Source organism: Chrysochloris asiatica, unplaced genomic scaffold (assembly GCF_000296735.1).
Source record: "Chrysochloris asiatica unplaced genomic scaffold, ChrAsi1.0 scaffold00451, whole genome shotgun sequence".
NCBI lineage: Eukaryota > Metazoa > Chordata > Mammalia > Afrosoricida > Chrysochloridae > Chrysochloris > Chrysochloris asiatica.
Window position 1 is genome coordinate 1,057,949 of NW_006408969.1, and position 13,010 is coordinate 1,070,958.

At 42.8% G+C, this 13,010-nt stretch overlaps 1 protein-coding gene across 4 annotated transcripts in view; it reads right to left on the reverse strand.

The window, feature by feature from the left end:
- SGSM1 (small G protein signaling modulator 1) overlaps positions 1 to 13,010 on the reverse strand; it is a 92,000-nt gene that overhangs the window by 18,335 nt on the left and 60,655 nt on the right. For all 4 annotated transcript variants that reach the window (XM_006877270.1, XM_006877268.1, XM_006877269.1 and 1 more), the window contains 4 exons: positions 10,876 to 10,944; positions 7,706 to 8,296; positions 7,129 to 7,253; positions 2,843 to 2,925 (listed from right to left, as the gene is read on the reverse strand). In XM_006877270.1, the coding sequence (XP_006877332.1) occupies positions 2,843 to 2,925; positions 7,129 to 7,253; positions 7,706 to 8,296; positions 10,876 to 10,944 (868 nt within the window). The remainder of the gene's footprint in view (positions 1 to 2,842; positions 2,926 to 7,128; positions 7,254 to 7,705; positions 8,297 to 10,875; positions 10,945 to 13,010) is intronic.

The window sequence follows — 13,010 nt, forward strand, 5'->3', positions numbered from 1 at the left end:
ACACAGTGGCTATAACAGTGGACTAAAACAATGGTTGTGAGGATGGTGCAAGACTGAGCAGTGTTTTGTTCTGTTGTAGATAGTGTCACTATGAGTTGGAACTGATTAGATACCACCTAAGGAGCTCTGGTAGCGTAGTGGTTACGAATCGGGCTGCGAACCTTAAGGTCAGCGGTTCGAAATTACCAGCCGCTCCGCGGGAGAAAGATGAGGCTTTCTACTCCCGTAAAGATTTACACCCTCGGAAACCCTGTACAGGATCACTATGAGTCGGAACTGACTCGACGGCACTTAACAACAACAACAATAATGATGTCAAGCATGTGTTTATACGGTTATCGGCTATTTGTATATCTTCTGTTCTACTGAGAAATATTTCAATCCTTTGCTCATTTTTTAATTGGGTTATATATCTTTTTTAAATTTTGATGAAAATATACACACCAAAAACATTTGTCAACACAACTTCCACATTTATATGGGCTATCTTCTTTTTATGTAAAGAAAACAAAAATTTTCACCGCTGGACCAATAAGCAACATTCATATAAATTAAGAGAAGATTGAAGTTGCCAAAGACTTCATTTTGTTCGGATCAATCATGAACATTCATGGAAGCAGCAATCAAGAAATCAAACAACGTATTGCATTAGACAAATCTGCTGCACAAGACCTCTTTAAAGTGTTTAAGAGCAATGACATCAGTTTCAGAACTAAGGTGCACCTGACCCAAGCCATGGTATTTTCAATAATCTCATATGCATGTGAAAGTTGAGCAGTGAATAAGGAAGACCATAGAAGACTTAATGTATCAAGTTATGGTGTTGCAGAAGAAAGTTAAAAGCATCATGGACTGCGAAAAGAACAAACAGATTTGTGTTGGAAGAAGTACAGCCAGAGTGCCCCTTGGAGGCCAGGATGGTAAGACTGCAAGTCTCACACTTTGGACATATTATCAGGAAGGAAGGACCAGTCCCTGGAGAAGGATAGCACATTTGGTAGAGTGGAGAATTGGAGAAAAAGAGGAAGATCCATGAGATGGATTGGCACAGTGGCAGCAGCAATGTGAGGTTGGGCCCAGGACCAGGCAGTGTTTTGTTCTGTTGTGCATATGGTCGCTATGAGTCAGTACTGACTTAATGGCATCTAACAACAACAACAACAACAAATGTTATTGTTGAGTTGTAAGGTTTCATTTTTTGTATATAGATTTGGGGTAGGGGTAGAAAAAAAGAGTTAGGGTCAGGATTCTGGCTAGGTCTATATTTTTAATACAATTACCACAGTATAACATCCCTCATCTCACTTCCTCCCTGTGTTTCACATTTTTATTCTTCATTCTTGACTGACTCTTCTGTATTTTGTCCTTGTGTCAATGCTGCTTTTTTTTACCTCAAATAATTGCTTAATCTAAAAAAAAGTGTACCTCCCTAGTGTTACTGTTCCTCTTGCAGACATGTCTGTTGTTTAGCTGAAAACTGAGTCAGAAGATGAGTTCAGTTCCAGTCCTGAAGGCTATCTAAGGGCCTTACTCTGAAAGATTCAACCAGTTACTATCCAAACAGAAAGCCTGGTCTTTTTTATGATTTTTAGTTTTGTTCCACATTTTTCTCCCATTCTATCTAGGATCTTCTGTTGTGATCCCTGTCAGAGCGCTTTGCAGCCAGGCATCATCTAGTTCTGGTCTCAGGGTCATGGAAGCAGAAGTTTGCATTGTCCATTAGTCCATTGGACTCCTTGCTCCAGTGCATCTTCAATTTTCTTCACTATTATTTGCTCCCAAGGGGGAGCAAAGGTTGCATTTTTCATGTAACCACAAGGAGGACCTTCCTAAAGATCACTAAGTTGCATCTTAGACAGCTGCCCCAAGCTTTTTTTTTTTTTTTTTAAAGTTTTTATTGTGAATTAAGTGATAGTTTACATAGGAGAACATCACCATTAAACCATCATTTCATTGCAATGATTACAATCTCCTCCGTGCATCATCATTCAACAGTATTTGCTTCCATTCCCCCCTTTTGTGTGTGTGTGTTTGGGGGGGGGGGGGTTGTACACAGAAACACTCAGGAATATATAATAATTTAAACAACCAAAGAGCATATTCTGTAAGTTTGCCTCCTGGCCACCAGTACCCAGTCCCTCTGTTCCCATGAGTCTGGAGTCCACAGTCCTCAGCTGCTCCCTTTCTCCATGTCCTCATCTCTGCCTCCATCTTTGGCGTCGCTGCTTCTCTGGATAGGGTCCCATATTGCCCTCGTGCTCTTCTCCCTTGGCCATCCTTACTTTTGTTTTTTTAGAAGTTAAATAACCTTTATTTTAGGTCCAGTTATAGCCACAAAAGGTTACATTTATTTTACTATCTCTATTTTTTTTTAATCAAGATAAACAGTAATAAAGAAAATGTTTTATAGTTGAGTTGTTGTTATTATGCCCCCAAGCTTTTTAAGACCTCAGTTCCTATTCACCAAAGTAGGATGTAGAACAGTGTTTTTGAGGACTACTTCTCTTTCATCTTTGTACTTTCTGTGGCTTTGTTAAGTTGTTGACTGCCATTGCTGAGTGCCATCAAGTAACCCTTGTGGTCCAGTGCTTATCCTTCAGCACCACACCAGGACTCTTGGCTAGCAAGGGCCTATCTAGGTGCTGGGCATCTGGAATCATGTGTTGAGCAAAATGGAATATGAGGACTTTATATTTCACTAAGATTTTGATCTCCTCACCAGACAGGTCTTTTTCACTCTGTCCCAACCTATTCCATGGAGTCATATGTGAGATTTGTCCCTCACCCCCACAATAGGAAGGACACTATAGTCCCAGGCCTCAGACAGACAGGACACACTCACCATCATCCAGAATGACCAGCAGTGGGGCCAGGAGGTCACACATGCCCTGGACATAGCCAATCTCAATGTGCTGCCAGATGTAGCTACAAGAGACACACCATCAACATTCACTGTGAGTGATGCCACTCACAGCTTTTCCCTTCATCCCTCTCCTCTTATCCCTCCACCCTGGTTTGAATACCTCGTCCCTCAGCCTCTGGGCTGCATCTTCATCACCAATATCACTCTCATTAGGCATTCTTTATGAAACCACAAGAAGGACCTTCCTAAAGTCCAGCAGACAATCTTCGCTGACTCCTCGCTGCCTGGCAGGATGACGTCCAAACCCATATCATGGGGGAGCAAGGCCATTCACAGTCTCCTCCAAGGCTGTCTTTAGAGTCTCCCCCATAACTCCCCAGTGCCTTTCCATCTCCAGGTACACTGAAATAGTCACCTTTGCACAAATACCACCTGTGCCTCTGGGCCTTTGCCCTGGCCCTTCCCCTTCTGGAATTCCCATTTGCTCTGACTCAACGGGACTTAACAACAACAATGAATAATAACTGAAGGAGCTCTGATGGTGCAGTGGGTTAAGAGTTAGGCTGCTAACAGAAAGGTTGGCAGTTTGAACCCACCAGTCACTCCGCAGGAGAAAGATGCTCTTGTAAAGAGCAGACAGCCTCAGAAAGCCTAGAGAGCAGTTCTACTCTGTCCTACAGGGCCACTAGGAGTTGGAATCGGTGGCAGTGGGTTTAATAATAGCTAATATGTACTGAGCATCTGTATAACACATGAGCATCTATATCCACCGTATCATGTAATTCTCAAAATAACAATATGAAATAGGTACTATGATCTCATTTTACAGAAGGGGAGACTGATGCTCAGAGAAGTAAGTGACATGTGCAAAGTCATAGGCCTGCTAATAGATGGCAGAGGCAGCATCTAAAGGCAGGTAAGAGTCCTGGTGTGGCACAGTGGATTAATGCACTGGACTGCAAAGTCATTTGAACTGCAAGTTTCATGGTTCAGGCTCACCAGCTAGCTACTCCTCGGAAACCCTATACAGGGTCACTATGAGTCGGAACCAACTCGATGGCACTTAACAACAACAAGGCTGACTCCAGGGTGTGTGCTCCTAATCTTTGTGAGTAATGGCTTTCGGCCTTTTCCACTACTTTTGTCAATATTCATGATGAAGGGTGCCACCTCTGTAAGGTCTTCCATGATTTCTCCCTTTGCCATAGCCAGGCAGAAGTCAGTCCACCCTCCTGTCTCTCCCAGCACATTTTCATTTTAGTAAAACATACCATATTATGTTGTTATTCAGTCCCATCAAGTCAGTTCTGACTCATTGCAGCCCTGTATAGGAGCAGTTAGTGGGTAACTGCCGATTTTGTGGTTCACAGTCCAGTGCTGATCCTACAGCGCTAGACCAAGACTCCTTTATAATATACTGTACTATGTTGTTGTGAAGTGCTGTCAAGTCGGTTCCAACCCACAGCAACCCTGTATAGTGTTTCTGAGCAGCGACTGGTCAGCTTGAACTGCCGACCTTGTTCAAAATGACTTTACAGTCCAGTGCATTAATCTACGGAACCACACATAGGTAATCCTATTTGTTTTTCTTCTCAAGAAGATTTAGAGGGGTAATTTTAGTGTGATTGCTTTGGAAACTTGTTGTTATTGTTGGGTGCGGTCGAGTCGGTTCTGACCTATAGAGACCCTGTACGGGGTTTCTGAAGAGCAGCTGGTGAGATTGAACTCCTGACCCTGCAGTTCAAACCAACTTTACAGTCAGCTCATTGACCCATAAAGCCATACCAGGACTCCTTGGAGACTATGGTAGAACAATTAAAAAGTGGGGCTTATGAAAATGTATTGAGTTAGAGGCAGGGGCCAGCAAACTGTTTCTGTAAAGGTCCAGATAACTGTTCATTTCAGCTTTGTGTGCCACAGACTTGCTGTCACAAATACTAAGTTCCCCCCAAACAATAAATCATAGATAATATGAAAATGAATAGGAGTGACTGTGTTGGAATAAAGTTTTATTTACAAAAGCAGGCAGTGAGCAGGATTTGGCCCAGGGGCCAGAGTTTGCTGACTCTTGTGTTAGAATCATGGAAAGAAGTTCAAATGTATTGCTGATTGGAAAAAAGCAAGCTGCAGAAATGTAAAGTATATAATCCCACTTAGGTTAAAAAAATTTTTAATTTAAAAACCTGTGTGCATTTGCATGACAGACACACAGGTTTCCAGTTGATTCTGACTCATTGTAACCCTACAAGACAGTAGATCTGATCCCACAGAGTTTCTGAGACTGTAAATCTTTACAGAAGCAGACTGCCTCATCTTTCTCCTGAGGAGCAGCTGGTGGGTTTGAACTGCCAACCTTTCAGTTAGAAGCCAAAACATTAACCCAGTACATGACCAGGGCCCTTTATTCATATGACAGGCAGTCAGCAACTTACGATGTATTTGAGTTACAATGAACTGCACTTACAACTGTCTGTCCTGGCTCTTATTGTGCGTCTCTTATTGTTAGTTACATACAAAGTTGCAGTGGGTGATTTTCTGAAGTTATCATTCACAGATGTTCACTCATTGATGTTCAAATATTGGATTTATAAAAACACAGATAATAAAAGGCAAAATATTGAAAACAAAAGAAAAAAACGGGTATTCAACTTACATCAGAACTGACTTACAATGGAGTCACTGGGACAGAATCCCGCCGTAAGTTGGGGACTTCCCATCTACTCTTCACTTATCAAGTATCTTGTTATGCACATTTTACATTCATGGCAACAATAAAAAAAATACTAATCTGACTATTTTGTGTATTAACAAAGTGCTAGGTGCAAGTAACGGTGGCTGGGCCCTGACTCTCAGAGGTTTATTACATCTCAGTGTAATGATGTAAATTAGCAGTTACGCAATGATGTAGTCATCCTCCACTCTCATAGAAGTGATTTTCCAAATCATGACCATGTCAGTAAGTGAGATGTGCATGTATATGACTTTGGAGGAAATACACTAAACTGTTAATTACTTCTGGGCAAGAAAGCAGAGATTTTTTTCTTTTATAACTTATGGACTTTTGAGTAGTTTGATTTAGACTTTTAAACATATTTTAAACAAATATATATTCGCTTCATGTATTTAAAATGCCAACAATAATTTTTAATGGAAAGGAGTAAGCAGTCCCAGATCTTGGCTTAAAGAAAAAATAATGGGAGGCACAGATTCTAGAGCTAGAGAGACAGTTCAAATTCTCACTCAGCCCTTGCCCAGATGGGGGCTTTGGACAATATCATGCTTCCCTGAGCCTCTGTTTCCTCATCTATAAAAAACAAACATCAACCATAAAAGCAAACCTATTGTTGTCAAACTGAGTCTAACTCATGGTGATTCTATATGTGTCAGAGTAGAACTGGGTTCTATAAAGTTTTCAGTGGCTGATTTTTCAGAAGTAGATCACCAGACCTTTCTTCTGATGCACCTGTAGGTATATTTCAACCGACAACCTTTTGGTCAGTAGCAACCCCCTAGAGGCTCCCACCTATAAAATGTGGATGATACTTACCTTACAGGGAAGTTGTGAGGACTCCATGAGAGGATGGCAGTACAGAGAGCTCAGGACAGTGCCAGGTATACCCCAAAACTCACTGCCTTCAAGTCTATTCCAACTCATTGTGACCCTATAGGGCATGATAGAACTGACACATAGGGTTCCAAAGGCTGTAAATCTTTATGGTGATAGAGAGCCTCATCTTTCTTCCGGGGAGCAGCTGGCTGGTAGGTTCAAACTGCCAACCTTTCAGAGAGCAATCTGATGCTTAACCCCCTGCATCATCAGTACTCCTTCTAGTATACAGTAAGTACCTAATAAACATTGGTGTGGCACTATAGGATAAGCACCAGACTAACTGCAAGTTTGACAGTTCAAACCCACCAGCCACTTCTTAGAAACCCTATACTGGGTCGCTATGAGTCAGAGTTGACTCAACAGCACTTAACAACAACATTATTATCATCATATTTTATTATCAGTGTGTACTGAAATACAATTCCAGGGGGATATGGTGCCAGCTGCAACAATGGACTCAAACAGGCACAGTTACGAGGATGGCACACCAGGCAGTGTTCCATTCTGTTGTGCACAATTGGTACCGACTTGACGGCACCTAACAACAACAACAGCAACAGTGCTGGCTGCAAGGGCTGCAGTTCCAACAGGTCCCCTGAAGCCCCAACCCCACCACCCCCTCTCCTCAAAGGACCACCCCTGGCCCCAAAAGCACCTGCACATGATGTTCCGCAACTTCTCTAGGTTGGCAGGCGTGAAGTACCAGTAGTTTCGGTCACACCTCTGCACATCCTTCTCAATGCGATGCAGGTTCACCGTGTACAAATCCAGCAGCTCCGGCTGCAGGGCCCCAGGAAGGAAAGAAAAGAGCAATATCCCAACTTTTCACAAAGACTTCCCTCCTCCACTCTTCTCACCTCCCCTACCTCTTGTCCATTACCCCTGTAAAGACTGTCTTCCACCTGGACCAGTTGAGTGTTGGGATTTGGTGGCTTATTTGTCCTGGGAAAACCTCGCTTGCTTTTAATGATGAACCTTTCTTTTATAAAGGTCCACCTTTACAAAAGAAAATCCCAACTCAGTGTGAGAGAGTAGAACCCACAGGGGTCACAAGGCTGTGACCTTTGGGAAGCAGACCGCCAGGCCTGTCTCCCAAGTTCCCTTGGGTGGACTTGATACGGTTGGCGCCCCCCGGGGATTCTACACAGCTGAGTTCTGTGGCACATCCTCACCCTCCCAATGAGGCAGGGAAGTGAGCTGATGCAGGGGTGGAGGAGAACGTGCTGACTTACGGAGTAGGTGACGCCACTGGAAGACACGGGGGACACCTCACTGTTGGCAGAAGTGGCCACAGCCAGACACGCCAGAGCAGGGAAGAGGTTTTCCATCTCGGGTTCCTCGGACAGGTTGTCCTCACTGTCCGCCTGGCTGCGCTTCTCAGCCTCGCTGCCCCCCCAGACCTCCATCCCGACGCTCTCCTTGTCAGGCAGGGGCACATCCATGCTGCCAGGGATGGACATGAACTCTTCCATACTCTCATTGGCCAGGAGGTCACTCTCTAGGCTGTCCTGAACGGCCAGCACCTCGCGGGGGGCCTCATCCCTGGAGGTGGTAGTCTCACTGCTCTGTCCCTCATCCAGGCTACTGTCTCCAGGCCGCAACACCGAGACTGCGTTCCGCTGGACATCCATAACACTATCTTCTGTGCTCAGACTGGGCTCCGAGTGCTCTGAGAGTCCCGAGGAGAAGTTGTGGGAGGAAGGGTGGCCAGAGTCTGGGGAACACGTGCCGTTCACCAGGTTCCCATTCGGGATCTTGGGCAGCTTCTCCTCCAACCTGTCTTCTGCCTCCACCTGCTCTACCTCATCCACGGACTCAAATACCTGAGGACAAGATGCACACAGAGAGGAACTGGGATAGCCTACATGCCCATCAATAAATAAATACCAGGTGCTGCCAAGTCAATTCTGACGGTGTCCTGTGTGTGTCAGAATAGAACTGGGCTCCACAGGGTTTTCCTCAATGGATGATGTTTGCGATGTAAATGACCTGGCCTTTCTCCCATGGTGCCTCTGGAAGCAAATGAGAAGACTAACTATTTGCACCCGCCAGGGACACCTTTCATCAATTGTTGTTGTTGTTAAGTGCCTGGTTCCAACTTGTAGCGACACTGGGTAGGGTTTCCAAGTAACAGCTGGTAGGTTTGAACTGCCAACCTTGTGGTTAGCAGTTTAGTGCTTATCCTACAGCACCACACCAGGATTCTTTCCATCAACAGGGATTGCTTTAAATATGGACCATGCAAGCAGTGGAATGCTATATCAAACCTACTGCTGTTGAGTTAATTCAGACTTATAATGAGCCTATAGGGCAGATTAGAACTGCTCCTTGGGGTTTCTGACACTGTAAATCTTTATCAGAAAGCCTTATCTTTCTCCTGAAGAGCAGCTGGTGGGTTTGAACTGACAACTTTGTGGTTAGCAGACCAATTTTTAACACACTATACCACCATGGCTCCTTTGGAATACTATATAGTTAGTGAAAAAGAATGAGGGAGAACAAAGTGTAATATGTTTTCCCTATTTGTGAAATAATTTTTTTTTGCATACAATTTTTTTTCAAATCAAATTACATCACAACATAAGGTAAACATATCATACCCCCATCCCTGTTGAATATTATGGAGTCATTTTCAAAAGTGGTGTTATTGCTATGTGCCACTGAGTCAGTTTTGACTCATAGCAACCCTATGTGCAACAGAACAAAACACTGCCCAGTTCTGTGTCATCCTCACAACTGTGGTTTGAGCCCATTGTTGCAGCCAGTGTCAATCTACTGTATTTTGAATGCCTTCCAACCTGTGACTCATCTTCCAGCATTATATCAGACAATGTTCCCCAGCTATTCATACAATTTTCAGTGGCTAATCCCTGATCTGTTCTTAGTCTAGAAGCATTGCTTTGTTGCACTTCAAAAGTAGTGAGATGGATACTATATAGAATGCTATGGAAAATCTCTAATATATATTTTAAAGATATTTTTGTCAGCCCTCTTGTTCTCCAGCCATATCTCACCAAGGATACTTAGTGAAAGACCATTTTTAATCAGCATTTTCAATGCAAGATTGCTGCTTATCAAATGGATAACATACCACACTGTGTATTTCTTATAACACTGCATAATGACTCTGAGGTTGTATATTTGCACATATTGATTTTATTGACTTTAAATGAGGTTAAGACATTTATCTAAAATCAATGTCAAAGCTGGAAAGCAAGATATATTCAGGAACCTAAAACCTCCATTCTGATACTTCTTCCACAGGTAATTATTTTAATTCATTTCTGGTTTATCCCTCCTTTTTTGGACAAAAGATATAAACATAAATATATATTCATATTTTTGCTTTTTTGGCATAAAGATGACATGCTATGCCCATTTTTCTGCACTTGGTCTGCTTTTGCTGCACTTTGCTTATTTTCTTTAACATGAGTGGGATTGAGTTAACATCTGTTTACACTTTGTGAAATGGAAAGTTACTGAATGATTCACAAAGAATGGGCTTCAAAAAGTTCTTTGAAAATAGAATAAATAAATTTTAAAAAATGGAACATTTCCACAAAATTTTTGAAGCCCACTCAAGAGGATGGCTTTTTTGTAGAAATTGGAAAAGGTTATCAAACATTGTATAAAGGTAAGCCAAAAAGTATTGCTACAAAATCATTGAAAGCTTCATTAAACAAAATAATTGATCAAGATGACCCCTTTGGAAATTCAAAAAGCAGTCACAAAAGCTTCTGAGCTGTCCTCTCTCCCTTGAATTGAACTGGCCCAGAAGATCCCCTCAAAAGCCACTGTTGTGACTGGACTTTTTTATTTGAAGGCACCCTACCTAACAATATTGTGGTAAGGTCTGACTCATAGCGACCCTGTGTAGGGTTTCCAAGGAATGGCTGGTGGGTTTGAATTATAAACCTAGCAGTTAGCAGTCTAGTGCTTATCCTACAGCACCACATCAGGACTCGAAACGAAATTAAGACAAATATGATACTGAGCGAACTTGTCTGCAGTCAGCCACCATTTGTAGAGACATGCTTAAGCATATTCTGTTTGGAATAAATCCATGCATGATGTAGGGTGGCTATGAGTCAGAATTGACATGATGGCAGTGGTTTGATTTAGGTTTTGAGTTGAAAAAAGCTACATCTAATAAGGAGCTCTGGTAGCGTAGTTGTTAAAAGTTGGGCTGCTAGTCTCACGATCAACAGTTAAAAACTACCAGCGGCTCTGTGAGAGAAAGATGAGGCTTTCTCTTGCTGTAAAGATTTATAGCCTCAGAAACCCTATGAGGGTTGCTATGAGTCAGAACCAACTGCATGGTACATAACCATCACCAATAAACCACAATGCCACATGTAGCTAGATGATGGAACGCAGGCTGGAGGGGGGGCCAGGGGCTCACCTGTGTGCTGCTGCTGGAGTTGCTCTGTAGGCGAATGTTCTGTCGGCCGGAACTGCAGCTCTGGGAGGACTGGGGCAAGAGCAGGAAGGACAGTAGGTGGTGAGTGGTGAAGTCACCTCCGGGTCAGGGACTGGCCCTCAGCCCAGGGAGGACAGCTGGGCAGCAAGTCAGGAGGCCTGGTCATATCTCTAGCCCATATCAGGGTCAACTTCCTTTCTGCTGCCCAGAGACCCCATATCAGCTATTGGGGCCCACCTGCCAGCCCACAACCAGATCATCCCACTTTGAGTCACTCTGTACTTGACACTTCCAGCTAACATTTCAGTTCAACTACAAGATGTATAAATGGCCCATTCTTCTTCATCCTCTACCCCATATATTCCATTTGCCCTAACAATTAAAAAAAAATTTTTTGTTTTATGATAGGCATTCAAAAAGTTTATACAAAAATGGAATTCAAAGATAATGTTCCTTACAACAAAATGATGAGTGTAAAACTTATATCTATAACTCAATTCACTATAAAAACTTTAAAAGAAGAAAGAAAAGAAAGAAAGATAATATTCCCCCAAAAGAAAAAAAAACCAGAAAGGAAAGAAGGGGAGAAAAAAGAGATTAAAAGATTTGGCAATAGATGTGGTGATGGCTGAGCAGCAGAACGGTGAGTGTGGATGGTGTGGCTGGCTTGTGCATGTGACAATGGTTGGGTGAACCCCTAAACTTGCAGACAGCACCCATTGGACCTAGCTTAGATGACTAGATGACCAGACTCTACCAGATGAAGATAAAGAAGCTTGATACTGTGGGCAAGCATAAATTGCTACAATTTGATGAACTGGACCTCTGCTTATGGATTCAGTTGTACAAAATTCCCACCGAGGGAGGACAAACAAGATCAGGTGGACGTGAAGTGAGGTGCTCCATCAGCAACAACACAGAATACCAGACCAAGCAGGCTCAGGGGATGGTGCCAGAACTCTGAACCACATATAAAGGAATATTTATAAAGCTGGAAGGCTTACAGCTAGGGGAATTTGTAGCAGAAGCAAGAAATCCAGTACTTTATAATCCAAGACGCTCAGCTGCTCCCGGAGCTGCCATCTTGGGTGAGACCAAACGGGGGAAGGATCAGAGCAGCCATGGACTCCTGACAGAACCATGGAGACAAAGATGTGGACATTCTTTTTTTTTTTTATCTGTTCATTGGTCTCTCACTGTCTGCACACCTCCATTCAGGTGACTAGAGGGGGTGTCTGAGTGAATGGACACCCCACCCCCGACCCCGGAGGGTTCTACTATGCATGCGCACAGATCTCCTTGAAATTTAAAGTGACAGTTTCCACTAACAATCAAACAGCAGCGTAACATGGCCACAACTGGCCCTGAACTGTTTATCACTAGGGAAAAGGCCTGATAGGGGGTTGTGGAGCAGGATAGGCAGACTAAAAAGGAAATAGGCAGAAAACTAAATCCTGAGTTACATCATAATGACCAACAGTGGCATCTTGAAATTTCTCAGGAAGAAGAGTAAAAAGGGAAACCCATCTCCTGATCACATCTACCTGGAGGCAATCAGAAAGCATAAAAAATACCAAAATACACACTCCTCTAAGTATTAAGGCCACGGCTAACTCCTGAAATACGCACCCAAAACAGAAACAGATGACCATATCAGCACATGTCCAGAAATAAAGTGACTGAGGCAAATGAGCTGGAAGTGGACCTACACTCCATACTGAAAGATGGGCAGGCTTTGGAAATGCCTGAGAAGGAATTCAGAAAAATAATTATAAAATGTACCAAAACACGATACAATGGAGTTGAGAAAAATAAGGGAGAAGTCAGGAAAGCGCTACAGGAACAATCAAATAAGATAGATACAGCATTGGAAACAATTCAAAACCTACAGAAAGAGGTCCAAACAATTAATAACAGAATATTATAAATGGACAATACACTGAAAGGGCAAAGGAGTAGAATTGAAGAGTTAAAAGCCAGAAATAGTGAGCTAGAAGATAAATCTCTCAACACTACTAAGATAGAAGAGCAAGCAGAAAAAAGGATTTAAAAAATCTGAAAAAGACCTAAATTCATGTTGGACAATATGAAGAGGAATAACTTAAGAATTATTGGCA